This window comes from Hipposideros armiger, unplaced genomic scaffold (assembly GCF_001890085.2).
Source record: "Hipposideros armiger isolate ML-2016 unplaced genomic scaffold, ASM189008v1 scaffold_411, whole genome shotgun sequence".
In the NCBI taxonomy this organism is placed as follows: Eukaryota; Metazoa; Chordata; class Mammalia; order Chiroptera; family Hipposideridae; genus Hipposideros; species Hipposideros armiger.
This window is the reverse complement of record NW_017731761.1, coordinates 231,890-246,433: the sequence shown is the minus strand read 5'-3', so window position 1 is coordinate 246,433 and position 14,544 is coordinate 231,890. Positions and strand designations below refer to the sequence as shown.

General features: G+C 49.3%; 1 protein-coding gene across 1 annotated transcript in view; it reads right to left on the bottom strand.

Moving 5' to 3' along the window:
* CRYBB2 (crystallin beta B2) overlaps positions 1-6,960 on the bottom strand; it is a 10,854-nt gene extending 3,894 nt beyond the window's left edge. The window contains exons 1-3 of the mRNA XM_019663942.1: positions 6,852-6,960; positions 5,090-5,169; positions 1,976-2,173 (exon numbers count right to left, since the gene is read on the bottom strand). Coding sequence (XP_019519487.1) covers positions 1,976-2,173; positions 5,090-5,169; positions 6,852-6,906 — 333 coding nt within the window. The 5' untranslated portion in view covers positions 6,907-6,960. The remainder of the gene's footprint in view (positions 1-1,975; positions 2,174-5,089; positions 5,170-6,851) is intronic.
* Between the last annotated feature and the right edge of the window lie 7,584 nt (positions 6,961-14,544).

The window sequence follows — 14,544 nt, the reverse complement described above, 5'->3', positions numbered from 1 at the left end:
CCACATCTAAAATGTCCTCATTCATACCTACCTTCTCTTTAGATCTAGTTCTTTTGTTCTGGAGGGTCGTCTTTTGACTCATATTTTATACAGAACTCTAACAGTCTCTTAGATTCCCAGAAAAGAAATAATACCTTAAAGGGGAGGATTATCTTCTGGTGGGGTTGGGGAGGGGCGGCATGGCTAATGAGGGGAAGGGGGAAATAGGAAAAAGAAGGCACAAACTTCAAAATGCCTAGCATTTTGGGGCCGTTCATTGCCGGGGCAAACATTGCAGCCTGGTGCCATCATGGCTGCTCAGAACAATAATCTAAGTTGTTAATGGGAGGGGAGATCGCGTGTCTTGCTGCTTTTAGAAGAGGATATACTCTTGATCTGGCAATTCTTTCTTTAGGCCACGTGTCCTTAGAAAACTCTTGGCATAGATCTCACTGCTACAGGAATAAGGATGTTCATCATGGTGTCCTTTAAAATACCAAATAATTGAAACGACTTCAGCATCCAACAGCCAGGGCTTGTTTAAGTAAACTATGGCATCTCCCATGATGGAATGCTACAAAGGCATGAAAAATAATGAGTAGGATACAGGTTCTCAAACTTAACTGAGCAGAAATGTCACCAGGTGAGTTTGCAAAATGCAGATTCCTGGGCTCCAGAACCAAGAGTTGGATTTAATGGGACCAGGAAGGGGCCCAAAAATCTGCCTTCTGTGATTCGGATGCAGATTTACCTTAAAAAAACCTCTCTGAAAAACACTGACATAAAATACAATTTAATGAGATGCAGAGAATTTGTGATATCTTATAAAGCTTTCAAAATGAATTACAAAACAGTATGTATAGCATGATCTGATTTTGATTAAATATGTAAATATATATTAAATATATATACTAAATATACTAAATATATATTTAATCAAAATCAGATCATTATATATATATGGAGAAAGAAAGAGAGAGAGAGAGACAAAGAGAGATATCTAGATTTCTATCAAAATCTTAACAATGGTTACTTCTGAGTTATAAATCATATTTTTTTGCCCTAAACTATTGCTTCTTCATTTTAAACAATAACTAATTTTTAAAATGTCAAAAGTTATGTTTTTAAAAAGAAAGTGGAGTGTAAAATCCACTTGAGAAATTCTTCCATCCAAATACGAAAAAAGGACAACTGAAAATCAGACGCAGTACTTAAATGGTCAAAACTCCCGCTGTCTAGGAAGGTGTGCTCTCAGACCCAGCAGATGCCTGAGCGTGTCAGGTAAACGAGGCTCGGCAGAGCCTTTCCTTAGCTCTCTCCCCCATTAGCAGACTCTGACTCGAATAGGGACATCTAACTCTGCAAAATTCGCTGAGAACCTTGAGGTGTGGCTCAGGTCACCCAGGACCCCTAGCCACACCAGATGCACTGACCCTGTTGGGGGTGGGGGTCACCGGTAGCCACTCCTGATTCCTGAGGCTCTTCCAGAGAAGAGGTGCTCAGAGAACCACAAAGAGAAGCCCCCACAGGCTATGCTGTTCCATGACATGAGCAGGACAGCCACGTTCTACCAATCACATCCCCTTCTCTCCTGGGTCAGGGGCTCTAGGACTGCTGACTCCCAACTGCATCGGTGACTCTGCTGACACCCAGTATAATCAGAATTTGGGAAGGGATGGGTGGGACATCCAGTTTTCAACCTCTCAGGAGAGAGGACACTCCCCGGAGCCAGAGATTGGCAGTTCTGAAAAGGCCCGTGAGAGCCGCCCTGACCATCTCCCTGCCTCAACGAAGTGAGCTCTGTCCCTTCACCCTCAAGAGGACATGGTTGTCCTCATCCTGCAGAGGAGGAAACTGAGGCTCAGAGAGGGAAGTCACACAGTCTACAAGTGGAGGCGCTGGGATTTGAACCCAGCTTTGTCTGACTCCAAGGCACATATTCTCTTGATAGGCTGCCAGGCCCCAAATCCTGGTCCCCCAGTTGTACAGGTCAGGGTGGGTCTTTCCAGCTCCACAGCCCAGTTGCCTCACCCTGGCAGCCCCCCTTGACCAGGTGAGGCCACCCCGGTACGTACGGTCCAGTCTGCACCAGGACAGAGCCTGCCTTCTCCACACCAGTCTCCTTCAGGTTGGGGCAGGGCCCATTGAGCTCATGTGATTGGCCTTGGAAGTTTTCTTGCTCAAAGATGATGATCTGTAACAGGAAGAGAGAGTCAGACCCCATCATGGTGCAGAGGAAGGACAGCAGGGCAGTGAGGGTGGGGAGGGGACTCAGGGAGCCTGGAAGCACGCTAAAGGATTCCACCCAGGGGAGTCACAAACTAAACACAAAGTCAGACCGTCCTGGCTGTGCCGGTTACCGGCTGTGAGACCTCGAGCCAGTATTTCACCTCTCTGAGACTCAGTTTCCCCATTTGTACAATGGGAAATAAAGAACCTACCTTATGGGGTTGTTGGAAGGATTCAGAGAAGCATCATGTTAGCACACAGTATTGGCTCTGTGTGGGAGGCATAAGGACGTTACTTAAGGCCCTCCAGGAGGTAAGTGGCAGAGCCGAAATTGGAGCCCACGCTTGCCTGATGCTGTTTCCATGAGAGCAGCAGTTTGAAAACTCTAACAGGCGCACCAAGCACCTGGGATCTTGGTAAAATGCAGTTTCCAAGCCAGCAGGTCTGGGATGCAACCCCAGGTTCTGCATTTCCAACGAGCTCCCAGATGAGGCTGGTACCACCGATCTGTGGTCCACAGTAGGAATAGCAAGATGCTAGACCGTGTTGCTTGGACTTCTCCTGCTCGCATTAGAGCTGGCCTGGTACTGCCATCTGTACCCCTCACCTCCATGTCACCCGTAAAACTACACATACGTGTGTCCTTTCCTTAAGCCCCCACAGGCTTTGCAGTCTCCCTCCGACTTTCCCCCAGGATATTTCTCAAGGGGGCTCTACTCCCCTTGCCTCACTTGGTCCTCTCATCAGCCCAGAGAAGGGGGCCAGCAGGACCCCCATCAGAGAAAACAGAAGGCCTTCCAAGGCAAGAGGCCGCCCAAGGCCTCACGGCCAAGTGCTCTCATGATTCCGGAGAGCTTTGGGGGACAGGAGTCTTCCAGCCACACTTCCCCAGGAGCTGCCTCTGGATGAAGGGCTGGGCTTAGGGCAGCAAGCTTCCAGGAATGTCAACTGTGCAATTCACACAGTCAGCAGTGGCTGGGCAAACATGTCCCTCTCTCTCAGGCCGGGGATTAGCCACATAAAGCCAGGGAAGCGAGGCCCGCCAGGGCTCAGAGACAAATCCCACGGACTCAATTCAGCCCTTATGGTCACTGACTTGACAACAGATGATTAGGAGACGTGGGCACTGATGTTGCCTCTGCTACATCCCGCTGTGCAACCTGAGGAAGCAACTTGACTGCTCTGAGCCTTGGCTCTCCCATCTATAAAATGGAGGATCACACCTGTTTTGCAGAGTTACTGAGAAGAATAAATATGGAAGTTAGGGACCAGTTTATTATTACCCTTGCCTGGGAAACAAGGGCTTTGCAAGGGTGAGGAGGGGGTGAGGAAGGTCAGCCTCCCCATGCATTTGAAAGGCCTTAGAGAACCCAACAACTTGGTATTGTTGTTGCTCTTTATCAACAAATAGATGCTAACACATGTTATCTAATCCTTTCAACCTGTGTGGTCCAATACAGCAGCCATTCGCTACATATGTCAGTTGAACAAGGAGAAACTTATCCGAATTAAGATGTGCTATAAGTATAATATACACGTCACGTTTTGAAGCTTTAGTATGAAAAAGAGAATATAAAATAACTCCCTAATAATTTTTCTATTGATCACACATTAGGCTTTATTGGGTTTAATAAAATACGATATGAAAATTTATCGCCTCTGTTTCTTTTTACTGTTTGAACGTGGCCACTAGGAAACAGTTACTTATGTGGCTCCTATCTTACGTCTGCTTAGCTGCTCTAAACTATATCATACTGGCTTTCTTTCCGTTCCTCAAGCTCGCCCCGCTCACTCTAACCCCTGGGCCTTTGCACTCACTGTGCCCTCTGCCTGGAACGCCCTGCCCTGCCCTGCTCCCCGATTTTCACATGTCTGCCCCATGACTTCACCCAGGTCTCCACTCCAATGCCACCTCCTCAGAGAGGTCCTTTCTGACCATCTCAGCTAACACAACCCTTCCTCATCCACCTGAGTCTCAGAAACCCCTCACTCTCCTTTATGTTTCTTCTCAGTACTTCTCACTCCTTGAAGTCATGTATTTATAGGTTTGTTTCTTGTCTGTCTCTCCTCTAGAAAGTGAGCCCCTCAAGGGACAGACTGGAGTGAGTGGCTGAGGGGCTGCATCGGCTCGTGCTTTCCTGGCCGGGGAGGCCTCAAGTCAGACAAAGGGCAGTTCCTGGACGGACTCCCTCCCCAGGGCCCCGGATGTAGAGGGAAATGGAGGGCAGCCTGGTAGAAGGCTGCCTGTAGAGGTTTGGGGTAGCAAGGGTGTCATAAGCTTCTGACATTGGGATAAGAGCCCACCGCCCTTAGGAGGGCAGGAAGATGAGAAAGCAAAGACGGCACCATTAGCTGGCATTAGGTGGGCACACCACAGGCCGGGCTTTAGGCTGAGCCTGTTTTCTTTGCCTCTTCACAGCTACTCTATGCTGTGAATTCGATTCTCTTCATGTCATGAATAAGGAAACTGAGGCTCAGAGAGGTAAAGTGGCTGGCCTGGGACACACAGCAGGTGTGCAGTCAGGACTCACATCCCACCTCCCATTCACCAGACCCATTTTAGAAGGGACTGAGGGTTTGCCCCAACCTTGGGGAGCCCCCGTGGGCCATAGTGTGTGTAGGAGGGGGTAAAACAAAGCAACTTAAGCCTCCAACGTGAGAAGCTGGTAGTGGAAATTCTGGCATGTCAGTCATGAGCTGGGGACGGGGGCCTTCAGAATCAGCCCCCAGTATACAAGTGGGGGAAACTGAGGCCCAGTGAGGGTCAGGGGCAGAGAGGGAAGCTTGAGAAGGCAGATGCCAGCCCCACTTTACAGCAGGAAAACTGAGTCTGGGGGATGATCTCTGCTTGCCCACCCCTTCCCCGCTGCATGGTACCCACCTTGGGGTTGAGGGGCTGTGACTTGCCCGCTTGGGTTTGGTGGTCCGAAGCCATGATGGGCTGTCCTGTGCAAGAATGACCTGGAAGACATGAGGGAAGCAGCACTGAGGACCTCTCTGGGCCCTTGGCTTTCTGAGCTGCGGGCCACACCACGGCAGCCCCCAACTCCTGTCTTCATCTCCCTGGCTTTAGGCTGTCCTCGAGCTGTGGGGGCAGCAGGCAGCTGCCTGAGCATTTATCCTTAGCTTCACTGTTTGTGTCCAGACCAGCTCCGGAGGGAGACATGAGGTCTACTAAAAAATAAAGTGATAAATTAGAGCTCAAGTGGGGTCTCAAGTGGGTCACTGTCACTCAGGCCCTATACAGAATGCAGACCTACCGATAGTGTGCAGACATTTGTTGATTAAAGGACAGCAGTTTGGAGCAAATAAAACCTATGCACTTACCATGCTTGGCTGGGTTGTGGCCCCCAGGCTGCAATCTCACAAAGTCCCCTGGACCCCCTGCCACTCACCCCCAACATCCTCCTTGACCCCTCCCCCAGTACCCAGAATGCTCCTCTCTGTCACTGGTCTTCTTCCCCCATTACACATTTGTTATGAGACTCATGGTAAAGGAAGCAAACACATGCGTGTAAAGGGCGGGAGTTCAGGCACTGTGAGAGCCGCGGGGAGGATCTCTTAGCTGGTGAGAATATTGGAAAAATCTGGAAAATTTGCAGTCTCTTCTCCCTTCCTGCAGAAAGGGCAGTGAAGCCAGCCTTCATTTTCCCAGTGAAGAGGGGAAACCTGACCTCCTTATCCAGAGATAACACCCAGCTTCCAGAAGCCCCTTCCGCACCAGGACTTACCCCAGAAACAAGGAATTCAAAGCAGCAGCTTGGGAGCCAAACCTGCTTTTCTCTCTTAAGAAACCAGCCCTTTGAGCCGGTCGCAGTGTCAGGGGTCCCACCAGCACAGTCCCCAGTCCTCAGCATTCTCAGACCAAAGATGAAGCTGAAACGCAGGCGCTGGCTCTGCCGCTTCCCAGCACCGAGGCCATCCTCTTTGGGCCTCAATGACCTGTTCTGCAAAATGGGGCAGTAATGGCGCCTATCCATGGACAAGTTGTGATGATTCAATTATATAAGGCAGAGGTCCTTATATAATCAGGCACTTGGCAGAGGTCCCAGGAGACACTTGGTGCTCCGTGCATGGCAGCAACGATGGCATTATTAGGGTCATTTGCACCAAGTGCTAATAGCTTTGAAATCACCTGTTGCTGGGAGCTCCCAGAGAGCTGTGACTGCCCCTAGTCCCTAGCGCTCCCCAAGGCAGGATACACAGCGAGCACTGGGAATGTTTGTGGATACAGAGAGAGCTAACTCACCACCCTAGACACTTTGATGCTGAGCCTTCACTGGTTTGATACCTGCTTATTACAAACTCTCAGGTTCTCTCTCCCAGTCACTGGCAAAACAAGGATGCGGATGGACTGTTTAGTATTATTATAATAAAGAGCATTGCCCAAGTACCTGCTCTGTAACAGGCGCTGTGCAGGTCCATTCACCTACGGTTTCTCTAAGCCCCACAAGAAAGGAGGTTCTAAGACCCCTCTCTCCATTTAACTGAAAAGAAAACTGAGGCTTAGGGCATTGAAATCTTCACCCAAGGTCACTTTGTCAGGAAGTGGTGGCATCTGGATTCGAACCCCAGTCTCCCGCACTTTCCTTCAGGGATGAGGATGAGCGAAAAGGCAAAGCAAGCACAAAAGGCATTCTTACCAGTGACACCGGCCCCCGAGAGTGCCTGTGAAGCCAAGCTGGTGGGAGGTGGCATTTATACCTTCCCCAGGAGTGCCGGTGCCAAGATGAGTGACGGCTGCGTCCCCGCGGAAAGCAGGGCAAGAATGCTGGATTAAGCCCGCACCAAAGCCCAGGTCAGCAAATGCCCACAGACATTGTGTCTCTGCACAATAATGTCATTAGCTTTCAGATTTGGCCACGCCACGATGGTCAGGCGGCTGATCAAGAAGACGCCTGTTTGCATGCATCAGCCATCCGGCTGCCAGGACCAGGGTCAGGCTGGGTTCACGGCCTGGCGGAAGGCAGCCAGAGGCGAAACTCGGCGGCCCTGGTAAAAAAAATCAAGTAAAGGAGGGTGATTTGGCAGGGTCCAGCATCCAGCATCTGCCCATCCATCCATCCACCCATCCAACAAATATTTTTATTAGACATCTACTTGGTGCCAAGTTCTGTTCCAGGAGGTGGTGCTAGGGAAGGGACCTACTCCAGCCTGGGCCATCCAAGACAGCTCCCAGAAAGAGACTGAGTCCTCAGGGATCGGGAGAAATTAGCTTGGGAAACCAAGCTGGGAAGATGGTTCCAAGCAGGAGCAGGGCCTGGGCTAGGTGGTTGAGGTGGGCAGGGGCCTGATGGTGCAGAGCAAGGAGAGTAAACCACATCTTGCAAGCCTCTGGGTTGTCCCAGGCCCGCTGTTCTTAAATGGGGTGCTTGCAGAATTCCAGGCTGGGGAAACCTCTCGGATCCTCACTGCCGGCCCCACCGCTGCCCTGTGGGCACTTGGCCCTTACTCATGTCCCTCCAGTGTGCATGGCTTCCTTGTAGCCAGTCTGTGTCTTGACCAAATCCAAGGTCAGGGAGGGGAGAGGGGGCATCACTGGGGGCTTGGAAACTGGGTTCAAGGGATGAGACTGGCTTTCTCCCACCTTCCATGTCCCCAACACACACTCACACACACACACTCACACACACACACACACACACACACACACACACACACACCTGAGTCCCCTAGCCAAGCTGTTTCTCTCTATAGCGCTTCTCACCACTCTTTTATTTGCTGCATTTCCAATTAGAAGATGAGCATCATAAGAAGAGCTCTTACTTTACCACCAAATCGCCAGACCCCAGTGCCTGACACGTAGTAGGTGCTTTTATTAGTTTCCTAGGGCTGCTGTAACAAACGACCAAAACTGAGTGGCTTAAAGCAACAAAAATTTGGGATATAAAATGGTGCCACCTGTATGGAAAACAATATGGTGGATCCTGCAAAAATCAAGCATAGTATTACCATCCGATCCAGCAATTCCACTTCTGGGTACACACCGAAAAGAATTAAGGCAGGATCTCCAGCAGATGCTTATACACCCGTGTTCACAGCAGCATTGTTCACAATAGCCAAAAGGTGAAAGCAACCAAAGTGTCCACTGTCAGATGGATAAACAAATTGTGCATGTCCATACCATGAAATATTATTCAGCCTTAAAAAGGAAGGAAATTCTGACACCTGCTACAACATGGATGAATCTTGAAGACATTATGCTAAGTGTAATAAGCCAGATACAAGAGGAAAAATACCATATAATTTCACTTATATGAGGTACCTAGAGCAGTTAAATTTATAGAGACAGAAAGTAGAATAGTGGGTGCCAGGGGCTGGAAGGAAGGACAACTGGGAGCTGGTATGTGATGGGTGCAGTGTCAGTTTTGCACGATGACAAAAGCTCCGGGGATGGATGGTAGTGATGGTTGTACAACAATATGAATGAACTTAAAATGGTTAAAGTGGTAAACTTTGTGTCATGAGTATTTTACCACAATAAAAATAATGCCAACTCCCACCACCACCCCCTGAAATTTACTGCCTCGCAGTGCTAGAGGCTTGCACTCTGAAACCAAGGTGTCAGCAAGCTACACTCAGTCCTGGGGTGCTCTAAGGGTGGAGATTGCCCACAATTCTTGGCTGGTAGACACATCACTCCAGTCCCATAGCCGTCTTCTCCCTGTGTGTCTTCACATTGTCTTCCCTCTGCCCATGTCCAATTTCCCCTTTTTATAAAGACACCGGCCATATTGGACTCAGGTCCACCCTAAAGCCCTCATTTTAACTTGCTTTCCTCTACAAAGACCTTATTTCCAAATAAGGCCACATTCTGAAGTACTGGGGGTTAGCACTTCAACATATCTTTTTTGGACACAATTCAATCCATAACAGATGTCAATTAAATTTGCTGAACAAATGGATGGATTCAAGACCTGGTCAAGTCTCAATAAATAGAAAAGAATTACTAACATTCAGATAGTATGATATCTCATGAGTCACTTACTATCCATACTTATTTCAATCCTCCCAAGAAACCTAAGAGGTAAGTCTTGCATTTATCAATCATCTGTTTTACAGAAGAGAGAGTTAAGGCTCAGAGAGATTAAGCAACTTGCCCAAGGTTGCACAGCTAGTGAGTAGTAGAGCTGGGCTTTGTGCATTGAGCCCCTGCTAAGCTCACTGGAGGATTCTCTATCTGCTGTCTCATTAAATTCAATCCTCCCTACCATATTTGAAGTAAATATTATTAGTCTCTCCTGTTAACATATAAGAAAGCTGAGGCTTAGAGGAGTTAAATAACTTGTCCAAGGTGACATAGCCAGGAAGTGGTGGAGACAGGATTTGAACTCAGAACTCAGGGCTCTTAAGACTCCAGAGCCTTCACCCTACGCTACTCTCCTGCTCCTACTTCAGTTTTCTCACCTGCAAATTGAAGTTTCCTTCTTCTTCACAATTGCCAGGATTTAAACACTGTAGCATTCATAATTATACCCTTTGGACAATGAACAATCATGAGAAGCCCCCAGTAGAGTTTCTAACCCATAGAAAGCGCTCAGCAACTGTTCCTCTTCCGTTATTCATTACTCTTGCAACTACGTGGACTGCAATATTTTCAAAGTCTTTTATATTTATTTTTTTCTTCATCCCTGCACTCAAAGGTGTGAGGCCAGAGATTGTTAGCAGCTTGGGTGCTTCTCTATATTCATCCATTCATGTATTCCTACATCCTGAGCACGTGCTGTGTGTCAGCTGTGGACTCAATGGGGAGTGATACAGACAAGGTCCTTGCCTTGGTCGGTCTTACAGCTGACAGGTTCTTAAGATCTCAAAGTGCTTTGCCTGTGGTGTGCCCTGGGTCATTCGTTCATCTAGACAATGAGCTCAATGAGAGGTGGGCCAAGGCTCAATCATGTTTGTAGCCTCAGTGCCTGCCTAGGGTCCAGCACATAGTAGGTGCTCAGGAAATATTTGTTAACTATCTGAATTAGTGAATAAAAGATGAAGAGATACGTAAGTGTCTTAGTTTGGGTTTTACCAGAAGCAGACTCTAAGATAAGTAGGTCGACTCTAAGTTCAAGTGCAAGTAGTTTATTTGGGAGGTGATCCCAGGAAGTATCAGCAGGGAGGGGGGCAGGGAGGCAGGAAAGGGAAGGTGGCCAATATCAAGTGTATCAGTGAGCAGGTCGCCACTGGGTCTTCTTGATTTTAAGTGAGGTCATGTGGATTCTAAGCAGACGACGTGACAGGTATAATTTCCGGGTCTAATCATTTTGTGGCAGGTGCCAGACTTTCCAGTGTTTTCTTTTCCATTGCCCTGAGATGGCAGCGTTGCAAGGTGGCAGAGCCTCCATTAGCCTGGCTCCGTGACTGACTATGTGGAGAAGAGGTCCCTACTGACCAGCATTAGACATGTGGCATGAGTGACAAATGAGCCTTTGTTGTTATAAATTAGCAAGACTGGGGGCTGCTTGTTACCCAGCATAGCCTGACTGATACACGGAGAGAGAGGGCTTGGACCCTCCTCTCTGCCTCGCCTTCTCACTGCTATTGAGACAATAGGCCTGGGTGTCACCAAAGACAGTTTGACGCAAAGGATTCGGAGCTAGAAGGAGCCACAGTGAGCAAGTTGAGAAGCTCTCAAATCTATTAGCACCAATATTCTCCTCATGATGATTATTTTGCGACAGCCGATTTACTTTTTTTATTTTTTATTTTTTATTGGGGAACAGTGTGTTTTTCCAGGGCCCATCGGCTCCAAGTCAAGTAGTTGTCTTCAATCTAGTTGTGGAGGGCGCAGCTCAGTGGCCCATGTGGGGATCGAACCGGCAACCTTGGTGTATGAGCCTGCGCTCTAACCACCTGAGCTAACCAGCTGCCCCCACTTTACTTTTTGAAATCAAATTGATACCATAACCATTAATATACATGCTTTCAGGATAAAATAATATTGAAATGTCCTAACTGTAATATAAAAGGATAATAAAACAAAATGTGTAATTATATGTATTTCAATATACAAAGGTTTGCACACAACTCTACCAGATGATGTGACAAAGGAGTTAGGTAGTTGCGCTACTTACGATGGAAAGTTTAGGTAGGAAGTTAATCATGAACCGAATGTGTGTTTGACATTTGCATGCACCTGTGAAGAACCCTCTTGAACATAATACAGCCACAGCTGCAGAGTGGCCCAGAGGTGATGCAAACACCATAGGTGGCATTGCCGTGGGCACTATGATTTTCCAATATGGGGAGGAAGGCTTCGTTCGTAAAGTTCCCACCTGAGGGTAGGGGAGCTGGAGTATTTATACACCGATTCCTGTTTGTTTGGTGTTTTTTTTTTTTTTTAGCTGAGCCATCCTGCCACCTGTGGGTGGCTCAGCGGCAGCTCAGCTCGGGCCGGGAATTGAACCAGCGACCCTGTTGCTCAGAGATCGTACTCTTGAGTGAGCTCTTAACCAACTGAGCCACTCGGCCGGCCCCAATACACCGATTCCTATAGTCATTGGATGACAGCTACTCCTACTAGGTGCTAACTCCCAGAATTCCAGCTGCCCCCAGGCACGCAGGCATGCAGATGTCGGCAACCAAAAGTGGCCCTCACACACCAACACTGTAAGTTTTAAGGGATGTGTGGAAGCTCAGACAGCACCTATGGACATCCAGGGGCAGGTACAAGACGTCCTGGGTAAGGCTGGGGAGTAGGGGTCATCTGACAGCAGGAAGTGGCAAGAGGGCCCCAAGAGAATCAGGAGTGGGGGATGCATTCGCAGAGGCTTGACATTAGTGGAGCCCTAAGAGATGCCCGTGAGCCTGCCACCCAACTCCTGAGACCCTCGGGCTCCAGTCCTGTCTCCACCAGCCCTGCTCACCCCTGGGTCCTGCTCTCCCCATGAAGGCTTGTCACGGCTCAGATTCTCCAAGCCTGGCCGTGGAGCCTGGTTTCCTTGTTTCCATTGGGTCGCCCATTGTTGAGTACCTGGGAGGTCCCTCTGCCATGCAGCCATGCAGCTTGTCCCCAGGGCCATCACTTTTGAGGAGGAGGAGGAGGAGGATGAACACTTAGATTGCACCCAGTTTGCTTTAGCTTTCGTTCTCAACCCTTTCTGCAAATCCGACTCTCGTTAACACTCACGACAACCTATGAGATAGGGAGTGTTATTATCTCCGTGTTATAGATGAGGAAACTGAGGCACAGAGAGGTAAAGCGACTTGCCTAAAGGCACACAGTAGGAGGTAGAGCCTGGAAAGGGAGCCAGGTGGTGTGGATCAAGGACCCACGTCAGTCAGACTGCCTCTGATCCCTTGACCATACTGCTTCTGACCATGAGGCAGCACTGCCTCTTGAAATTAAGCAGGTAAAGTCATTTCCTGGCCCTGAGTCTCACTCTCGTGTCACTGAGGGACACGCTGCTTCATGGTCCTTCTCAGGTTCTGTGTTAGACAGAATCTGAGGCTGGGCTGGAGCTAAGAACAAACAGCCTTTTGGAGCTAGACAGGCCTGGGCTCAAATCCCAGCTCTGCTGCTCCCTGCTGTGTGGCCTCAGCAGTTGGTCTTTCTTCTCTGAGTTTCTGAGACCATTAGGAGGATTAAATGGGATAATATATGGAAGCACCTGCAGAGAGTAAGCACTCCCTGATGCCAGTGGTTCTTATGGGTCTGGGGCTTTGGACAGACTCGCTCAGACATCAGTGACCTCCTGGGTCTGCCCTGGATCTGGGGGTCCAGCTGAACCCCACTTCTCAAGTCAGCCCAGCTCCAGACCTCTCTGGGACCGAGGGAGAAAGGGGCACACTGACCTAGCGCTGAGTGGGCTTCCTTGCAAGCCTTTTCCTGACCCGTTACCTGGGAGCCGTTCTGGGCCTCCTGGGTGTCAGCAGAGACCAGGCATGAACAGGTCCTGGCCCGATGCCTAGAACACAGTATGTGCTCAATAAACAGTAGCCACTCCCACAGCCAGCAGCTGCAGTGGCAAAGCAGAAGTCAGTTTAGCCAACCATAGCAGCAGTAGCTGGTGGGTGGGGAGAAATGAGCTTTGGAGATGGACATGAACTAGAGTCCTAGTCCCACCACATAAGAGCTGTGGCCCTTACAGGCATACCTCGGAGAAATTGTGGTTTCAGTTCCAGACCACTGCAATAAGCGGGTCCCAATCTTTCTTGCTGGTGGAGACGCGTGCCTTCAATTTGTAAAAAAACCCGCAACATCTGTAAAGCACAATAAAGCGAAGTGCAATAAAATGAGGTTTGCCTTTCTTCAGTACTCTGGGCCTCAGTTTTTCTTTCTGCAAGTGAGGATCATTACCACCTGTCTGAAGATTAGAGGTGATGATCTAAAGCACCCACCTGCCCCTAATGGGTACATGAGAGTGTGGGGGCTCAGGAGCAGATGTTCTAGGGTTCAAACCTGAGTTCTACGGCTCTCTATCTGTGAGTTCCTGCCAATGTGATACTGCCTCTCTGAACCTCAGTTTCCTCATCTGTTAAATAGGCTGAGTAACCATGCTGACCTTCCAAGATCATTCTTAGAGTTCAATAAGATGATGTATAAAAAGCCCAGCATTGGGTCTGGCCTTCAGGAAGCACGGATTTATAAAGCATGACAGGCCTCTCTTTATGAGAGGGAGGAGGAGGTGGGTCCTGGAAGATGGAAGGGGTGAGGGAATGAGGGGTTCATGCATGGGGGGTCAAACCCTGCCTTTCATCTGCCCGGTTGCTGGGTGCCCCTCACCCCCGCCCCATTGAGCCTGAGGCCCCATCCGACCTCTCCCCTACACTCCAAAGTAAAAATAATTCAAGGCGATTTCTTGACTATGCATATTTTAAAAAACTATGCAGGCTGGAGTAAGCGAAAGTTGCTGTATTCTTTTCAATGCCTTCCTTATGCCCCCACAGGCCTCCCACACACCAGCTGCGTAAGTGTGGGGAGGCTTCAGGGGCTGAAACAGGCTCTGGGCACGGCTTGTGAGCAAAGTCAGGGAAAGGATGCAGGATTGGCTCATGGAGGTGGGAGGGGTGGAGCTGGTCCCTGGGCCTTGGGGAAGCCAGCTGTCATCTGTCTGTCAGACTGGACACTCCCTTCTCCTCCCACTGGGGCCAGAGGAGGCTCACATTTGTGCCTGGCATTGCCACAGTGTCCCCCCTTGGGCCAGATGAAGCCACTGGGTCTCAGTGAAGTGACAGTCAGTGGTGGGGGGTGGGATAGGGGCTCAGTCCCCCAGGCAAGGCTGCAAAGAAAGGCCTCTGGGCAGGGGGACAGAGTTACTGATGCAAGAGAGAGGGTTGGGAGATGACGCCATCAGAGGTCACCCCGATCGCTGCAGTAGCCTCCCAACTGGTCTCCTTGCGTCC